At 48.9% G+C, this 12920-nt stretch overlaps 3 protein-coding genes across 5 annotated transcripts in view; 1 reads left to right on the top strand and 2 right to left on the bottom strand.

Moving 5' to 3' along the window:
• The window catches only part of LOC120952371 (serine-rich adhesin for platelets-like), a 43328-nt gene extending 40016 nt beyond the window's left edge, over positions 1 to 3312 (bottom strand). Inside the window, exons 1-6 of the mRNA XM_040371671.2 lie at positions 2184 to 3312; positions 1577 to 1680; positions 915 to 1357; positions 664 to 828; positions 496 to 592; positions 255 to 419 (exon numbers count right to left, since the gene is read on the bottom strand). Of these exons, the coding sequence (XP_040227605.2) occupies positions 255 to 419; positions 496 to 592; positions 664 to 828; positions 915 to 1357; positions 1577 to 1680; positions 2184 to 2341 (1132 nt within the window). The 5' untranslated portion in view covers positions 2342 to 3312. The remainder of the gene's footprint in view (positions 1 to 254; positions 420 to 495; positions 593 to 663; positions 829 to 914; positions 1358 to 1576; positions 1681 to 2183) is intronic.
• Positions 3313 to 3674: 362 nt separating this feature from the next.
• Positions 3675 to 10202, top strand: LOC120950393 (inactivation-no-after-potential D protein). 3 transcript variants are annotated; one of them, XM_040368382.2, is made up of 19 exons: positions 3675 to 4156; positions 4600 to 4951; positions 5495 to 5544; positions 6576 to 6652; positions 6734 to 6820; positions 6908 to 7042; positions 7133 to 7225; positions 7298 to 7367; positions 7437 to 7513; positions 7601 to 7679; positions 7764 to 7957; positions 8022 to 8116; positions 8190 to 8259; positions 8367 to 8417; positions 8489 to 8590; positions 8674 to 9072; positions 9157 to 9315; positions 9391 to 9525; positions 9794 to 10202. In XM_040368382.2, the coding sequence occupies exons 2-19, from the start codon at positions 4665 to 4667 to the stop codon at positions 9971 to 9973; spliced, it is 2340 nt and encodes a 779-aa protein (XP_040224316.2). In that variant the 5' UTR covers positions 3675 to 4156; positions 4600 to 4664; the 3' UTR covers positions 9974 to 10202. The 3 variants fall into 3 exon arrangements, with proteins under 3 accessions (XP_040224316.2, XP_049462454.1, XP_040224315.2); XM_049606497.1 differs by having other exon boundaries at positions 3676 to 4156; positions 4617 to 4951; positions 7130 to 7225; XM_040368381.2 differs by having other exon boundaries at positions 3676 to 4156; positions 7130 to 7225.
• Positions 10203 to 10313: 111 nt separating this feature from the next.
• LOC120950394 (U4/U6 small nuclear ribonucleoprotein Prp4) lies at positions 10314 to 12731 on the bottom strand. The gene is made up of 7 exons (XM_040368383.2): positions 12263 to 12731; positions 11980 to 12159; positions 11527 to 11871; positions 11058 to 11453; positions 10838 to 10985; positions 10633 to 10761; positions 10314 to 10550 (listed from the first exon to the last, which is right to left on the bottom strand). The coding sequence occupies exons 1-7, from the start codon at positions 12436 to 12438 to the stop codon at positions 10407 to 10409; spliced, it is 1518 nt and encodes a 505-aa protein (XP_040224317.1). The 5' UTR covers positions 12439 to 12731; the 3' UTR covers positions 10314 to 10406.
• Positions 12732 to 12920: the final 189 nt, after the last annotated feature.

Here is a 12920-nt window from a genome sequence, read left to right as displayed (position 1 = left end):
CTGCCAATAGTAGACGCAATGACGCTTTTACCGGACAGGACGCAAATCGTGTTTGGCATCTGGACTATCATACGGTAGGACAGACTCATGATCCAGATCTACTTCGTTAGCTTGTGTGAAAAGACGGCGAATTGTATCTCGTAATCCCTCTACGGCAAATACTTTCAACGACCGTATCTGTATCGAAGCTTCGTTTAACCAAAGTAGTGAATATTTTGACAAGTTTTACGCAACTGAAACAAAACGAGACTTACCGGGAAACTTTCGAATCGCGTACAGCACAAACATGGACGTTAAATATTCGTTGTATCCTTCCCACAAACCATCACTAGCTAATATAAGCAAAAGATCATCTTCCGTGCACTGATTTAAGGATACTGCCGGGTTTGCCGTCACGTAGGGTTTGTAGAAACGGTTGCCTAAAAATTAAAAACAAAAATCAACAATTAAGCACTGGCAATCTCAAGTTAACCAAAACAATGGATTGGAACTTACCAATCGCTCGGGTAATGGCCAGCTGTCCACTAACACGAAACTGACCATTCCAGGGAATTACGCATCCTCCCTCCCGATCAATACGTTCCCGCTCGTCCTGTAACGCAAATACGGAAAGGTTAATGATCAATTACCAAATTCTGATTATACTGAACATCCCACACTTACCGGATCGGACGCTACATGGGTAGGATGGACGATCGGCTTGTAAACCCCTTCGCCCGGATTTCGTCTCACGAGAATGGCTTGGGAATCGCCAACCCAAGCTACATCGATCCGCTGCGAACGCGTATGATGTACACAGGCAACGGCCGTGGATCCACTATTTAGGTGCTGCAAGGGGACGAGAAAAAAAACATTAACAAAAAAGCTCTCCGCATTACACAAACCCTGCCTCGTGTACCGTCCCGCATACTTACATGGTTTTCACACTTTTCCAAAAACAATTGATCAGTCTTGAGGAACCCATCCCGGAACGCTTGCTCCATGTCGTGCGGATAGTGTTCGCTCTGGGCAATGTAGTAGTGCAGGTAGGAGGCCGCAAAGCTGGCCGCCTCCTGGCCACCGTGCCCATCGTACACACCGTAAAAGGCGGTCGGTTCCGTGTCCTTCGTGCGGAACAGCGTGTTAAAGTCGGGCAGACACACGTGCCGGTCCTCCATCGTGCGCCGGCGATGCTTTAGTCCTCGCGAAAAGTGAACCTTTGGCCCGGGGGCGATGGCGCCCCCGCCAGCCGCTCCATCCGGCTGATCCGTGCCCAGCTGGGAGAGCAGATTGTTCAGCTTCGCATTGTCCAGCAGTCCGAGGCAGGTTTGATTTACGCGTAAAATCACTTCATGGTTCAGCTGGAGCGTGTTATACTCTGCAGGCAAACAAAAATTGAACTGTTAAAAATACGTACAAGCAACGTGTGTGTGAGAGATGAGTGTGTGTGGCTGTTAATAAAATCCAACAGCTCTGCCCTAGTTTGCTGCTTGGCCCGTTACTTTATGACGAACCGGCACCTGTACACATCGGGCAGCGAAGCAGCGGGCGTACCGTTACCACACCACCATCCACACCCCCTTGGCACCATACTTACCCTGACCGTTTAACCCGCAAGATTTGGGATTTTCTTTGCAATTGCTCAGCACCTCTTCCAAAACTGTGCGTATTATTAGCGGCAAGATGCACTGCGGACAACCACTGCGGGACGGGGAAACAGAAGCAAAAGAAGAAGAAAAATATTGTCAACAAATGGAATTTTTTTGCAGTTATTATTTACACATCTTCAAAAAGCACCCCCGATCGGAAGGTGTTTATTTTGAATGAATAAAAAAAAAGTAAAAGAAACATTCGAAAACAAAGATGACATCAATGTTTGATCGCCAGACGCCCTTGCTTGCACGTATGCTAAATGCCACCACTGTAAATCACATGTCGCGCCTTCGCCAGTGCGTTGGTACGTGTGTGTGGTGCAGTGGTCTCGCAGCACACCACCACATACAGAGTGATTCCGCGTATAATAACAAAAATGACTCATGTGCGTGTCAGCAAATGGCATGTTTTGAGAGGGGATTTCGGGGAGGGAAAGGAAATTGTCGTGAATGTTTTGGCGACTCATCGCGCTGCTATTTACACTTGCACAGCTGCGTGCGTAAAACTGACACCATTCACGTTATCGTGTTGCAATGGTTGCAGTTACTTACAACTGATCCAAATACGTTTTAATCCAATCGATGATGGCGGGCTCGATTTCGTCCTGCTTCAGGTGGTAGATCGGCACCCACGCGGGTAGGGGATCGTCCGGGTTGGCGGTTGTTTGGAAGCAGTCGAGAAAAAGCCGCGCCTGCTCTAATGGATCCATCGCGCGCGGAAAACAGGCACACACTGGTGAGGAGGCAGTGGTAGTAGTAATCTATGTCGTAGTAGTAATAGCAGCTGACCAAAGGAAGGCTTCTTCCCTTCCGAACAGTTACAGCAGCTCCTGACAGTGCACAACCAATCGGAATCACAACGCTCCAAAAGCAGACTGAAATCTTTTCACACACAAAAAACACACACTTTACTTAAAACGCTAAACACACACACACACACTTTAAACACTATGCACAATTGTTGTATACTTTCAAAATAATACTGTCACAAGATTGATCGTTGAATGAAATCGGTAGAATAATAACGCAGAGAAAGAGATACCGCTGTAGATACTACGGATAGAGCACCGACCGTAAGGTGGGGCCGAACGGAACTGGGCTTTCCTTTCCGCGGCCGATGATAATCACCGCAGCCTGTCGAGGGTGTAGTAGAGAAGCGAAGCGGCGTGGGTACGAGATGTACCCGGGGGTGTTGCGGGAGGATGTTACTGTTGCTTCGATTATCACCGTTAGCGCTGCACCGTCCGCCCTCCCCCTGTTTGCCAACCCCTTTTATGTACAGTTGTGTACGCACGCACCCAATGCGATGATATCGTTGGGGCAAAACACACTTGCTGCTGCTGCTGGTGCTGTGGCCGATACAAAACACTCGCGCTCACACACACGGTTACACTCGCACACAAACGATAACAGCACGGGTACTGGAATGACGATCGAATTTCACACACGGTCGTGCCCGTGACGGATTTCCGTCACTCGAAGCACAATCAGACAAAAAAAGGGATGAAAACAGTGACTGGTGTTGTTGAATTGTTTGCTGCTTTCTTGTCACACAACCGCCGTTACTATTTGCACAATCCACGTATTCCGCCACTGCACTTCTCGCACAATTCCTGGCCGCCCGTGTTTGCTGGTGTTGTAGATAAACGCAATCGAGAATCATCAGCCCTTGGCACTGGAACGGAGGGGTTGGGAATGCGTCAAAAGACGACGTGCGGAGAGAGAGAGAGAGCGAGAGACACCGATGTATGCAAACAAAGCCTGGAAGAGGTAAGGATTACTGATCCGACAATCGCGTGGATGACAACTCGGAAATTTGTCGAAAAATGCAGAAGTTCGAGGCATTTGGATTTATTTTGTTCGTTTCTCGTTTATTTAATGTATTCAAACCAATTTATCATCTTTAATAGTTATTTTTATGGTCCACTTTTATTTGCAATTTGTCTTTTTATATTTTTTTCCCCTAAATTAAACTGCGCCAACTGTCATTCTATCATGCCCGTACCGTTTTCCAGCACGGCGCACAGTTGCCTTTGTCGGACAACGATTTTCCAATCAACCCCCCACACAGGCTCAGAGCTTTTCCCGAGTAGGGGGAGACACAGAAAACGATACCTCAGAGCATCATCACCATCGGAATTTTCGTACTTGTGCCAAACGTTTTCCTTGCTGGCTTTTACATACCCCACGCACCAGGAATTGCAAACTAACTGTACAACATCGATCGCACGTGTGCCAAATGAAGAAATAGCAGGCGCTTCCTACGTTCCCCTAAAAGCCAAAGCCAAAGTGAATTGTTGTTATCCTTTACCTCGTACCTCGCACAACTTACGCCAGAGGGACGGGGGAATGTTTGCATCGCAGCAAACGGTTCGCACAGCATCGAAGTACAACCATCCGGAAGAGCGGAACAGCACATCGAAGGATTTGTCTTAGTGCCATACTACTTTTTTTCTTTTCTTTTGTTAAAGAAAACGCGTAAAAGTCCATAGTCCAACTGTACAACGAAGTGATTTTCCCCGCGGGTGGGTGATAAAATAGATGTTGTTGATTTTTTCATGTTTTTTGTTGTATACATATTGCATGAGGCTTATCCACGGGATAAGGATTTGGCAGAAGGATGCCTGCATTAAGGACGTTTTTTCCACGGGTTGATCTGCCCCCTCCGTCCCCTTTCATTCTTGCATGACCTTCCTTTGCTTTTCATCTGTAACGTCTTGTAGGGTGCTTCGAGCATGGATTTATAATGTGATATTTAATTAATGTTTATTAACACGATTGTTTGGTTTACTTAAGCGTCAAAGTTGACTAATAAACTTAACTAAACGTGGTTATTGTTTCTCAACCCACCCCTCCATCCCCTTTGCATGTGTATTATTTTGAAAGATAGCGTTGTAAATACGGTAGAATTAAATTTGTTGTTTGAAAAGCACTAAATTAAAAACAAAACCCGTACGCACAAAACTAGACATTGTCCCCTTACAGCGCGCCTTTGACCACCCACCGCGATGAGCAGGCAGCACTCAGCATGAGATGGAGTACAGCAGACACCGGAACAGTGGGATAGGCCTGTTCCAGTACCGCATCCAGTATTACCGCGACTACGACGAGGGCACGCTGCAACCGGCCGACGACAGTTGCATCTATTTGAAGGAGCTAGACCACTACCGCACCAAAGCCAAAATACCATCCGACAGTGGCAAGAGCAACCGGAAGCTGCCGCTATGTTATCCGGTCGCGAAACCCGCCCCGACCGCACGCACGCCCGCCGACACGGTCCCACCGCCAGCCGATGCAAAGCGGAGTCCTTCCAAGGAAAGGTAACGCGTATTGTACATTCCCGAGACACAAGCACCGCTAGCTGCCGACTGAACCAACTGCTCAACGCTCTGGGCTCTGGGAATCAAACTGAACCTTTGCCTTCCAACCGCAGACACTCGGTACGCGTGGCCAATGCGCCAACTACTGTTGGCGTAAAACCGCTGTTGTATGTATCGCGCCCATCGCTAATCCAATTAGAACATCGTCACACACCCGTACGTGTGTATCGTTTTGCGGGGTTTCACGCCCCTTTGTAACTAGTGGACACTTGGGTTGGTTTTGCACTCTGCACTGGCCGATGCTGGCAAAGGGAACGTTGGAAAAAAGTGCACTCAACAGTGGATTTCCACTGCCCTTTCCATGCGTGTTTGTGCACTGCCGTAGCCGTAGTACAGCACGTTTTAGCAGCCACGATCCGCAAGGTCTGGCTACGGGTACCTCCAGCACGGTGGTCTCAGTCGGTATCTACTTGCGGTACGAGCAACTGCAACTAACTGCAGGCGTTTTTTTCTCTTCATCTGGTTTCCGCTATCATTCCGCAGGACGGCAGAGATGACTGTTAGCGCACTACCGGGATCGGTCAAGCTGGAAGGTAATTATTGCGAGTGAATTGTAGTTTGTAGTTTCCGCTGTCCGCTTAATTGCCCGGAACGAGGGCGGGCAGTGAAGGGACGGGCTCGTGCGATGTGTAAACTGCGCCCGCAAAACCTTTGTTTGTTTGCATATGGATGACTGATAACAGACACTATCTCTGTGCGTGTGTGGGTGTGTTTTAGTGTGCGATATCAGGTATAATTTAATATAGTGAGGAAAACCAGATCACGTTTCAGCTAGCGTAGCACTGGACATGAACTACCAAGCGTCTCCATCACGTTTTTGAAAATTGGTATATTTTTAACGCAATTTATTAAATTATCACATAATATATTATCATAACTAGCATAATTTACAATCAGCGCTTTGATAATTCTCAAAATATCGTTATGTGTAAATCGTATCAAAATCAATCAATAAGCCCCTGATCCGCAATGCCAAACCGTGTTGGCGCCAAACCGCACCACGCGTTGACACGTTTCCATGTACCGTTCCATGTGTGAGTGTGTGTATGTGTCTGAGCATGCCCTGCGTGGTGTGTTTTTTAAAAGGTTTCCCTTACCATCGATCGACCTTACGATTCCGAACGAATCGGCAGACACAGGGAGGGCAGAATCTCGGGCCCACACTCGCTCGGGCACTCGCTTGGGATTACGGAGCAATCACGTGAACCTGCGGTCAGGCGGCGGCGATGGGCTGCTGCCGTTTTGCGTCGCTCATCGATCCGGTTCGGGTCGGTTTATTCTCACGTGGCCAATAATGATGTCGTCAGTAGGCCCATCCTCCACCCCCTTTCCCCCTTTCCTCTTCTCTACTGCCATTCGTAGCGTCATCCGGACCGATGCCTACGTAAGACCGTATCGTGTGTGGTTGACATCCATTTGTGAAATTAAAAACCGACACCAAAAGCGAGCGAACGGGGAGGGAAAGAAGCTTCCATTTTCGAAAACAGCAGCAGCTGATTTTAAATTAATGTTGTGCACGTTTGTTGAACAATACATACACGCACTATTTTCGGCTTATTTGCAGGATGGGGCCCAGAGAAAAAGGTCGTCATCGAGAAGACGGAAAAGTCATCCTTCGGGTTTAGTATCGTTGGAGGAAAGGTAAAGACGCGCGATTGTACTGTTTGCCACGGTTCTTTGTGTGTGTGTTTACACATTTTTGCATTTTTTCCCCACCTTCAGGTCAATGTTGGTGGCGATGTTACGTCGGGACTGTTCATCAAAAGCATCATCCCGGAAAGTCCGGCCGACAAGTGTGGCGAACTGAAGGTCGGAATGGTGAACCGCTGGAACGGAAGCGTTCCTCACTCTGTCTTAAGTTTGCCACCGCTGACTGCCCTTTTCTTTGTTTCTCAGATTGGCGATCGAATACTAGCCGTGAATGAGAACAGTTTGGAAAATGCTTCCCATGAGAAAGCCGTCAATTACATTAAAACTGCCAACGATCGCATCGTCCTAGTGGTTCAGAGCCTGGAGCGCACCGTCAGGGAGGTATGTATCCTCCTCTCAGGGCGCACCGATCTTTGACCCCCCGGGGGTTAGTGTCTAGATTAACTCGTCTCATTAACTCATTAACAGCAGACCAATCCAATGGTGCTTCAAAAGAAAGTTCCACCACCAGTAACGCCGTCGAAAACGCCCGAGGTGGAGTACATTCAGGATGGCAAACCAAAGGTGTGATACAGCCGTACGGTAAAAGGAGGTTTTCTGTACATCTTCAGCACTGATTGTTGTGTTTAATTTCAGAAACAACCCGTTGCAACACCGGAGGACAACAAGACACTTTCGGTGCCGAAAGCACGGCAAGAGTCTACCGGTAAGGATACGACGGCGCATGGGCCTGCACTACGTAGACACTAATTAAAATCTGCTCTCTGCACCACAGATTCCGAAAACTCTTCCGACGATGAGGAAGACAGCCGTGAGATGGAAGGCAAAACCTTTACCAAAGCTGGTGTGGAGGTAAGCTCCCCCCTCGCTGGGGTGAATGTTTAATGTATCGCCCGCACCTAATGTCCCATTCCGTTCTTGATCGTGCTTGGTGTGTAGATCGACCGTGCATCGGCTGGCAATACCAAGATCGGCGAAGAGGACGCCGAGGAGGAGGATGATTACGGCTACACGATGAGTAAGGCATCTTGACGCGTTGACGATCGTGTGGCATAAGGGCGCAACAGCGTAACAAAATGTGTTTGCCTTTTCAACTTTGCAGAAAAGATAAAGAAGCGCTACGCCGGGCTGGGCGAGGTGGACGTCTGCACGATCTTGCGCGACAGCAACGAAACGTGCGGACTGTCGCTGTGCGGTCACCGGGACCGTACGCGGATGGCTTGTCTTATTGCGGGCATCAATCCGAAGGGTGCGGCCGCCGGAACATCGCTCACCGTTGGCGATGAAGTGCTGGAGGTTGGTTCGAGGGAGTTCGGGCTCCTTTCCGATCCGATACTTAATCGTTCTGCTACCATTTCAGGTAAATGGAACCGTTCTCCATGGGCGATGTCATCTGAACTGCTCGGTGATGATCAAGAACCTGGCCAGTCCAACACTTAAGTTTATTGTGCTAAGGTACGGTGGCAGTGATGGCGATGAGGGATCACGTTGAGGGGCCTTTTTTATCATTTGCGTCATTACTTTCCAGAAAAAAGACATCTCCGGACGATATGGCAGTAAAACCGGTGAAGCATTTCCCCACCGATATTGACTATACGGTATGTATTAGTCCCAGCATACCTTCAACCATCGTTAACTCGCTCACTTGGTAACAATATCATTTTCTTTCACTTGTCTTGCACCCCATTTCGGCGACGAACGACAGGATAATATAATGGAGAAGTTTAAGGACGTGAAAACCATCACCGTGAAAAAGGTTCGCATCGATCCAAGGCGTTTGGGACGAATCAATAACATTCACCACTTTCTCCTACCACCCAATAACAGGGCACCTCCAGCTTGGGCATCATGATCATCGAAGGCAAACACTCGATCGCTGGCCAAGGCATATTCATATCCGATATTCAGGAAGGATCAACGGCGGAAAAGGTTCGTACGACATTCAAATTCCCTTTTTGCGCAGACATGCCGCATTGAATGGACACTATTCACATTGACCATACTATCCGCAGAGTGGCCTAAAGATCGGTGACATGCTGTTGGCCGTCAACAGAGACTCACTGCTCGAGTGCAACTACGAAACGGCCGCCGGTTTGCTGAAGAAGGCGGAAGGCGTCATTACGCTGAAGATTTGCAATCCCAACAAGGAGAAGGAGTCGGACAAACCGGCCAACGGTACGGCAGTACCGGGCACGACGCCGAGCAAGAAAAAGCCGGAAGAGATGGCAACGCTGGCAACGAGCCGGGCCGGTACACCGCACGGCACCAAGCCGGAACCGTCGCCTACGAAAGAGGTGATCGATCCGCTGAAGGCACCGATCAATGATAATGACTTTACCGTGATCGATATTCCGACCGAGGGTAAACCGCTCGGCATCATTGTGGCCGGTGGCTGTGATTCGCTGGTGAAGGTATGGGGACGGAACATTGCTGACACACATGTTGCGCTGGTGGTACAAAACGCTGTACCTTTTTATTTTATTTTTTTGCCGCAGTCGGGAGCCGCAGTAATGGACATTCTGCCACAGAGTGTGGTGGAGAAGGATAATCGGTTGCAGATATTTGACCAGATAGTGGAAATCAACGGCTTCAAGGTGAACAACACTTGCACGAGCGAAGCTATCAAGCGCGCCGTCAAGCAGTTACACCCGAAGGTAGGGACAGTCGGAAGACGGCAGCCATATCTTTCCGCCAAATACCGATTAATTGCTACGCTTCATGTTGAATAGGTCCGTTTGATCGTGTACCGTGCCAACCCACCAACGACGGAAACGGTCGAGGTGGATCTGATGAAAAAACCGGGCAAAAATCTAGGACTGACGTTCCGTGCCGGCAATCCAAAGGGCATCGTCATCACCAGCCTGGTTCGTACGCGGGAGGTTAATCAATTACAGGGTTTTCCCCAGGGGTTCTCATAGCTGTGGGACACTTCTTTGACTCTTTCTTATGTGAAGTGAACTTATTCCTATTGGAATTATCCAACAGGGGTGCTATAGGGTCCAATTCCGATTACATTAAGTTCATTTTACGGAGGAAAGAGTCATTTAAGTGTCCTACAGCTATGAGAACTCCTGGAAATCCCTGTATGCTATTGTACGACTAACACAGAGCATCTCACTCACTCCGTTGCAGGTCCCAGGCGGTTCGGCCGAGTTTGACGGACGCATTCAGCTCGGTGATATCGTCTCGCATATCAACGGTGACAGCTTGGAGGCGGGCGGCATCGAACAGTGCGCTTCACTGCTGAAAACGGCCCAGGGCAAGGTGGGGCTGCGCATTTTGCGACCGAAGCTAAAGGAGCGCTCGGTTTAAATCATGCTTCTACGGGCAGTAACGAGCAGCGCACCGTGGACAAACGACGGGCTTCGAGCGTGCAATTGATTTAAAAAGAGAGAGAAAAACCCCTAGCGATTTGTACATAGAATTGAATGCTTGCAACATATGCTCACAACATCTCACTCACCACACTACACTATTGATATTTTTAGCCAAATAAATATTCTGTTCTAGTAATAGCAAAATAAATGCCGTGCTTCATTCAGCTTTTTTGTTGTGGGTTGCATTTGACAGATTCTCCTAATTGTCTAATAACAATTAATTGTTACAATTGAATGCTTCTCATAATTGAAAAACTTACACACTGTTTTACCACTCTCGCACGATACACTTCCACGGGTTTATTGATTGGCCTGGGCAGAACATCGGAACAGGGGGCGTTGTACCTTTTTCGCTCACTCCCTCCAATCTAGTCCCATGCCCACAGCTTAAACGTGCGGTCGTACGACGCAGTCACTATGTACTGGGAATCGTGCGAAATGTCTACACCAACCAACCGTCCGTCGTGCCCGGAAAGCGTTTTAAGCGGTTGCCATGTTTTATCGGACCAAATCTGCAAAGAAAAACGAAACACACGGAAATGGTTAGCTGCTGTTGGTGCTCTGTTAGCGTCTTAGCGCCATATTGTTCGTTACCTTTGCAGTTTTGTCGTAACTGCTCGTCACAAGGAAGTTACCACCATTTTTCTGATACTTCACGTCCGAAATAAGGTTGAGGTGGGCGGGAATTGTGTACACCATTTGTCGTCTTCGCAAATCCCAGATCTAAAAAAAAGAACGGAATATGATAAAGCAAACATTCCAATCTAACTGTGTCACACAAAAACGGCTCCATCGTTACCTTGCACGAATTGTCCTGACTGCCCGACGCAATGTGGTAACCATTGGGCGAAAAATCCACCCCATAAATGGCACTCAGATGGCCCTCGAGAAACATGATACATCTGCCCGTCCGCAAGTCCCACACTCTGCCAAACCCGTCCACACCACTGGTGAAGGAGAAATAAATATTAGCTTCAAATCGTGTAGCTTGCGTGATTTAACGCGCTCCCCGTACTTACCCAGTAACGCACACGCTACCGTCCACCTGGAAAGCGATACAGTGGACCGCCTTCGTGTGGCCTTCCTGATGCAGCACCTCCTGCTTCTGCTCCAGGTCCCACAGTCTCCAGGACGCGTCGTAGCAGGCCGTCCCCAGGAACCGGCCGGAGGGATGGAACGCGAGTTTCGCCACCCGGTGCGGCACGTGCCCGCTGATGTCGGCAATCGACTCTTCGTTGTCGTACGCCCAGAGCTTAACGGAACCGTCGAAGCTACAAGAAGCCATCGCTACTTCCGATTTACTATCGTTGGCAACACCCGGCCGGAAGGCCACATCACTTACGTTGCACTTGTGCCCACGGAGCGTCTGCTTCAGTGTGCAGTCGGGTACGGACCATACTTTGCACAGGGAGCTCCTGTTGAGGCGCACAGGGAAGAGAAACAATCAACAATTTTCACTCCCACATTACTACTCATCGCCATACGTACAGGCTGCAGGTCAGCAGTAGTGTAGAATCCTCGTTGATGGTGCACCCGGTGATTGGTCGGGTATCGCCGACCTGACTGCACTGCGGCGCCAGCTGTTGGATCCGTTTCTGCAGCTCCACCATCCGGCCCGCCTTGGTGGCCGAATGTTGGCGTACCTTTTCGCTCGCCTCCTCCAGCCGCTTCTTGGCCCGGGCCAGCGAATAGTTCGCTATCCAAAACCGTGCCACACGCAAACTTTCCGGCCCCTCGTGATACCAGGTCGATTCGTTCGTTTCCTTTTGCTGGCTTTTCGGTTTCTCCTCTTCCTTAGCCGGTTTCGCTGCCGGCAAACCCTTTTCACCCAGTCTGAGGGAAATGAAAAAAGAAGAGAAGAGAAAAATAACGATAGAAGGGTTAGTCGGGAAATATGAAAACCGGTTCGAGGAACAGGCAGCCAGCAGTGGCTGTACGTACGCCGAGAGCAGTTCTTTCAATCGTAACCGTCGGTCGGCGGGACCTTCGCCAAAGTAACAGATGGGTTCGTTCAGCTTCCGCAGTGCACTCTTCACCTCGCCGTCGTCCGTGCTGACGTGAATCAGTCGCGCTTTTTTCCTTCGCTCGAATTCCTCCAGCAGTGCTGCTTTCTCTTTGGCGCTAAAACGAAATGCAAGTGATTCGGAACAGAGGAAAGGTTAGCAAAAGGTGTGGTTTAGAGGCTATTGTTCGGCGGTAGATTAAGTGAGTGGCGATACTTTACACATCCTCATCCAGGGCCATGTAGTCTGCGGTGGTTAGCTGGCTGTAGTCGGTCCTCCCCGAACCATCCGCATCGTTGTCTTTCCGGTCCACATGCCATCGATCCGATTCCTCCAGCGAACCGTAGTGGATTGTTTTCGTCCGCTTTGCGTACACGCTCTGCTCACTGTCGGACATTGTGCTATGGGGATGTATGCGCACGCGGGAAATAACTTTCACGTTTATTTAACAAGCAAAATCCCTGGAAATTGTTGCAGCGTGCACGATTCGCTTGTTGTTTTTCCGAACATCAACAAATTCAGAGCTCGCCGGCGTCATGAGTAGAGTGACCAGAAATACCGATTTATCTGTATTCCTACCGATTTTTTATATGCCTACCGATTCACAGATGACCGCCCTAAAACTACCGATTTTCCATTTATCCTACCGAAAATCACAGATATTTGATTTTTCAGTCGTTTAAGCTTAATCTGTTTCGCTTGGGATGCTGTTTCAAGGATTGCTAACCTCATTTGTTACTCATTTGTTACGCGTTCTCAACATTACTCCTACCGAAAACCGTCCAAATAATCTGGCCACACTGGTCATGAGCAAAAGCGCCAACTGTCAAATGTAGATTTTGACAGCGAGAGGCAGCGCTTGTTATTTAGTACAACAGT

Source organism: Anopheles coluzzii, chromosome 2, assembly GCF_943734685.1.
Source record: "Anopheles coluzzii chromosome 2, AcolN3, whole genome shotgun sequence".
NCBI lineage: Eukaryota > Metazoa > Arthropoda > Insecta > Diptera > Culicidae > Anopheles > Anopheles coluzzii.
The sequence above is the reverse complement of the archived record's forward strand: the minus strand, read 5'-3'. Positions and strand labels throughout refer to the sequence as shown.

Coding starts and splice junctions, on each gene's coding strand:
- LOC120950393 (XM_049606497.1), top strand. CDS start 4,665: ATGGAGTACAGCAGACACCGGAACAGTGGGATAGGCCTGTTCCAGTAC. Junction 7,514..7,600: donor TTACCAAAGCTGGTGTGGAG/GTAAGCTCCCCC, acceptor CTTGGTGTGTAG/ATCGACCGTGCATCGGCTGG. Junction 8,260..8,366: donor CCACCGATATTGACTATACG/GTATGTATTAGT, acceptor GACGAACGACAG/GATAATATAATGGAGAAGTT.
- LOC120950394 (XM_040368383.2), bottom strand. CDS start 12,438: ATGTCCGACAGTGAGCAGAGCGTGTACGCAAAGCGGACGAAAACAATC. Junction 12,160..12,262: donor ATGGCCCTGGATGAGGATGT/GTAAAGTATCGC, acceptor ATTTCGTTTTAG/CGCCAAAGAGAAAGCAGCAC. Junction 10,551..10,632: donor GTTACGACAAAACTGCAAAG/GTAACGAACAAT, acceptor TTTTCTTTGCAG/ATTTGGTCCGATAAAACATG.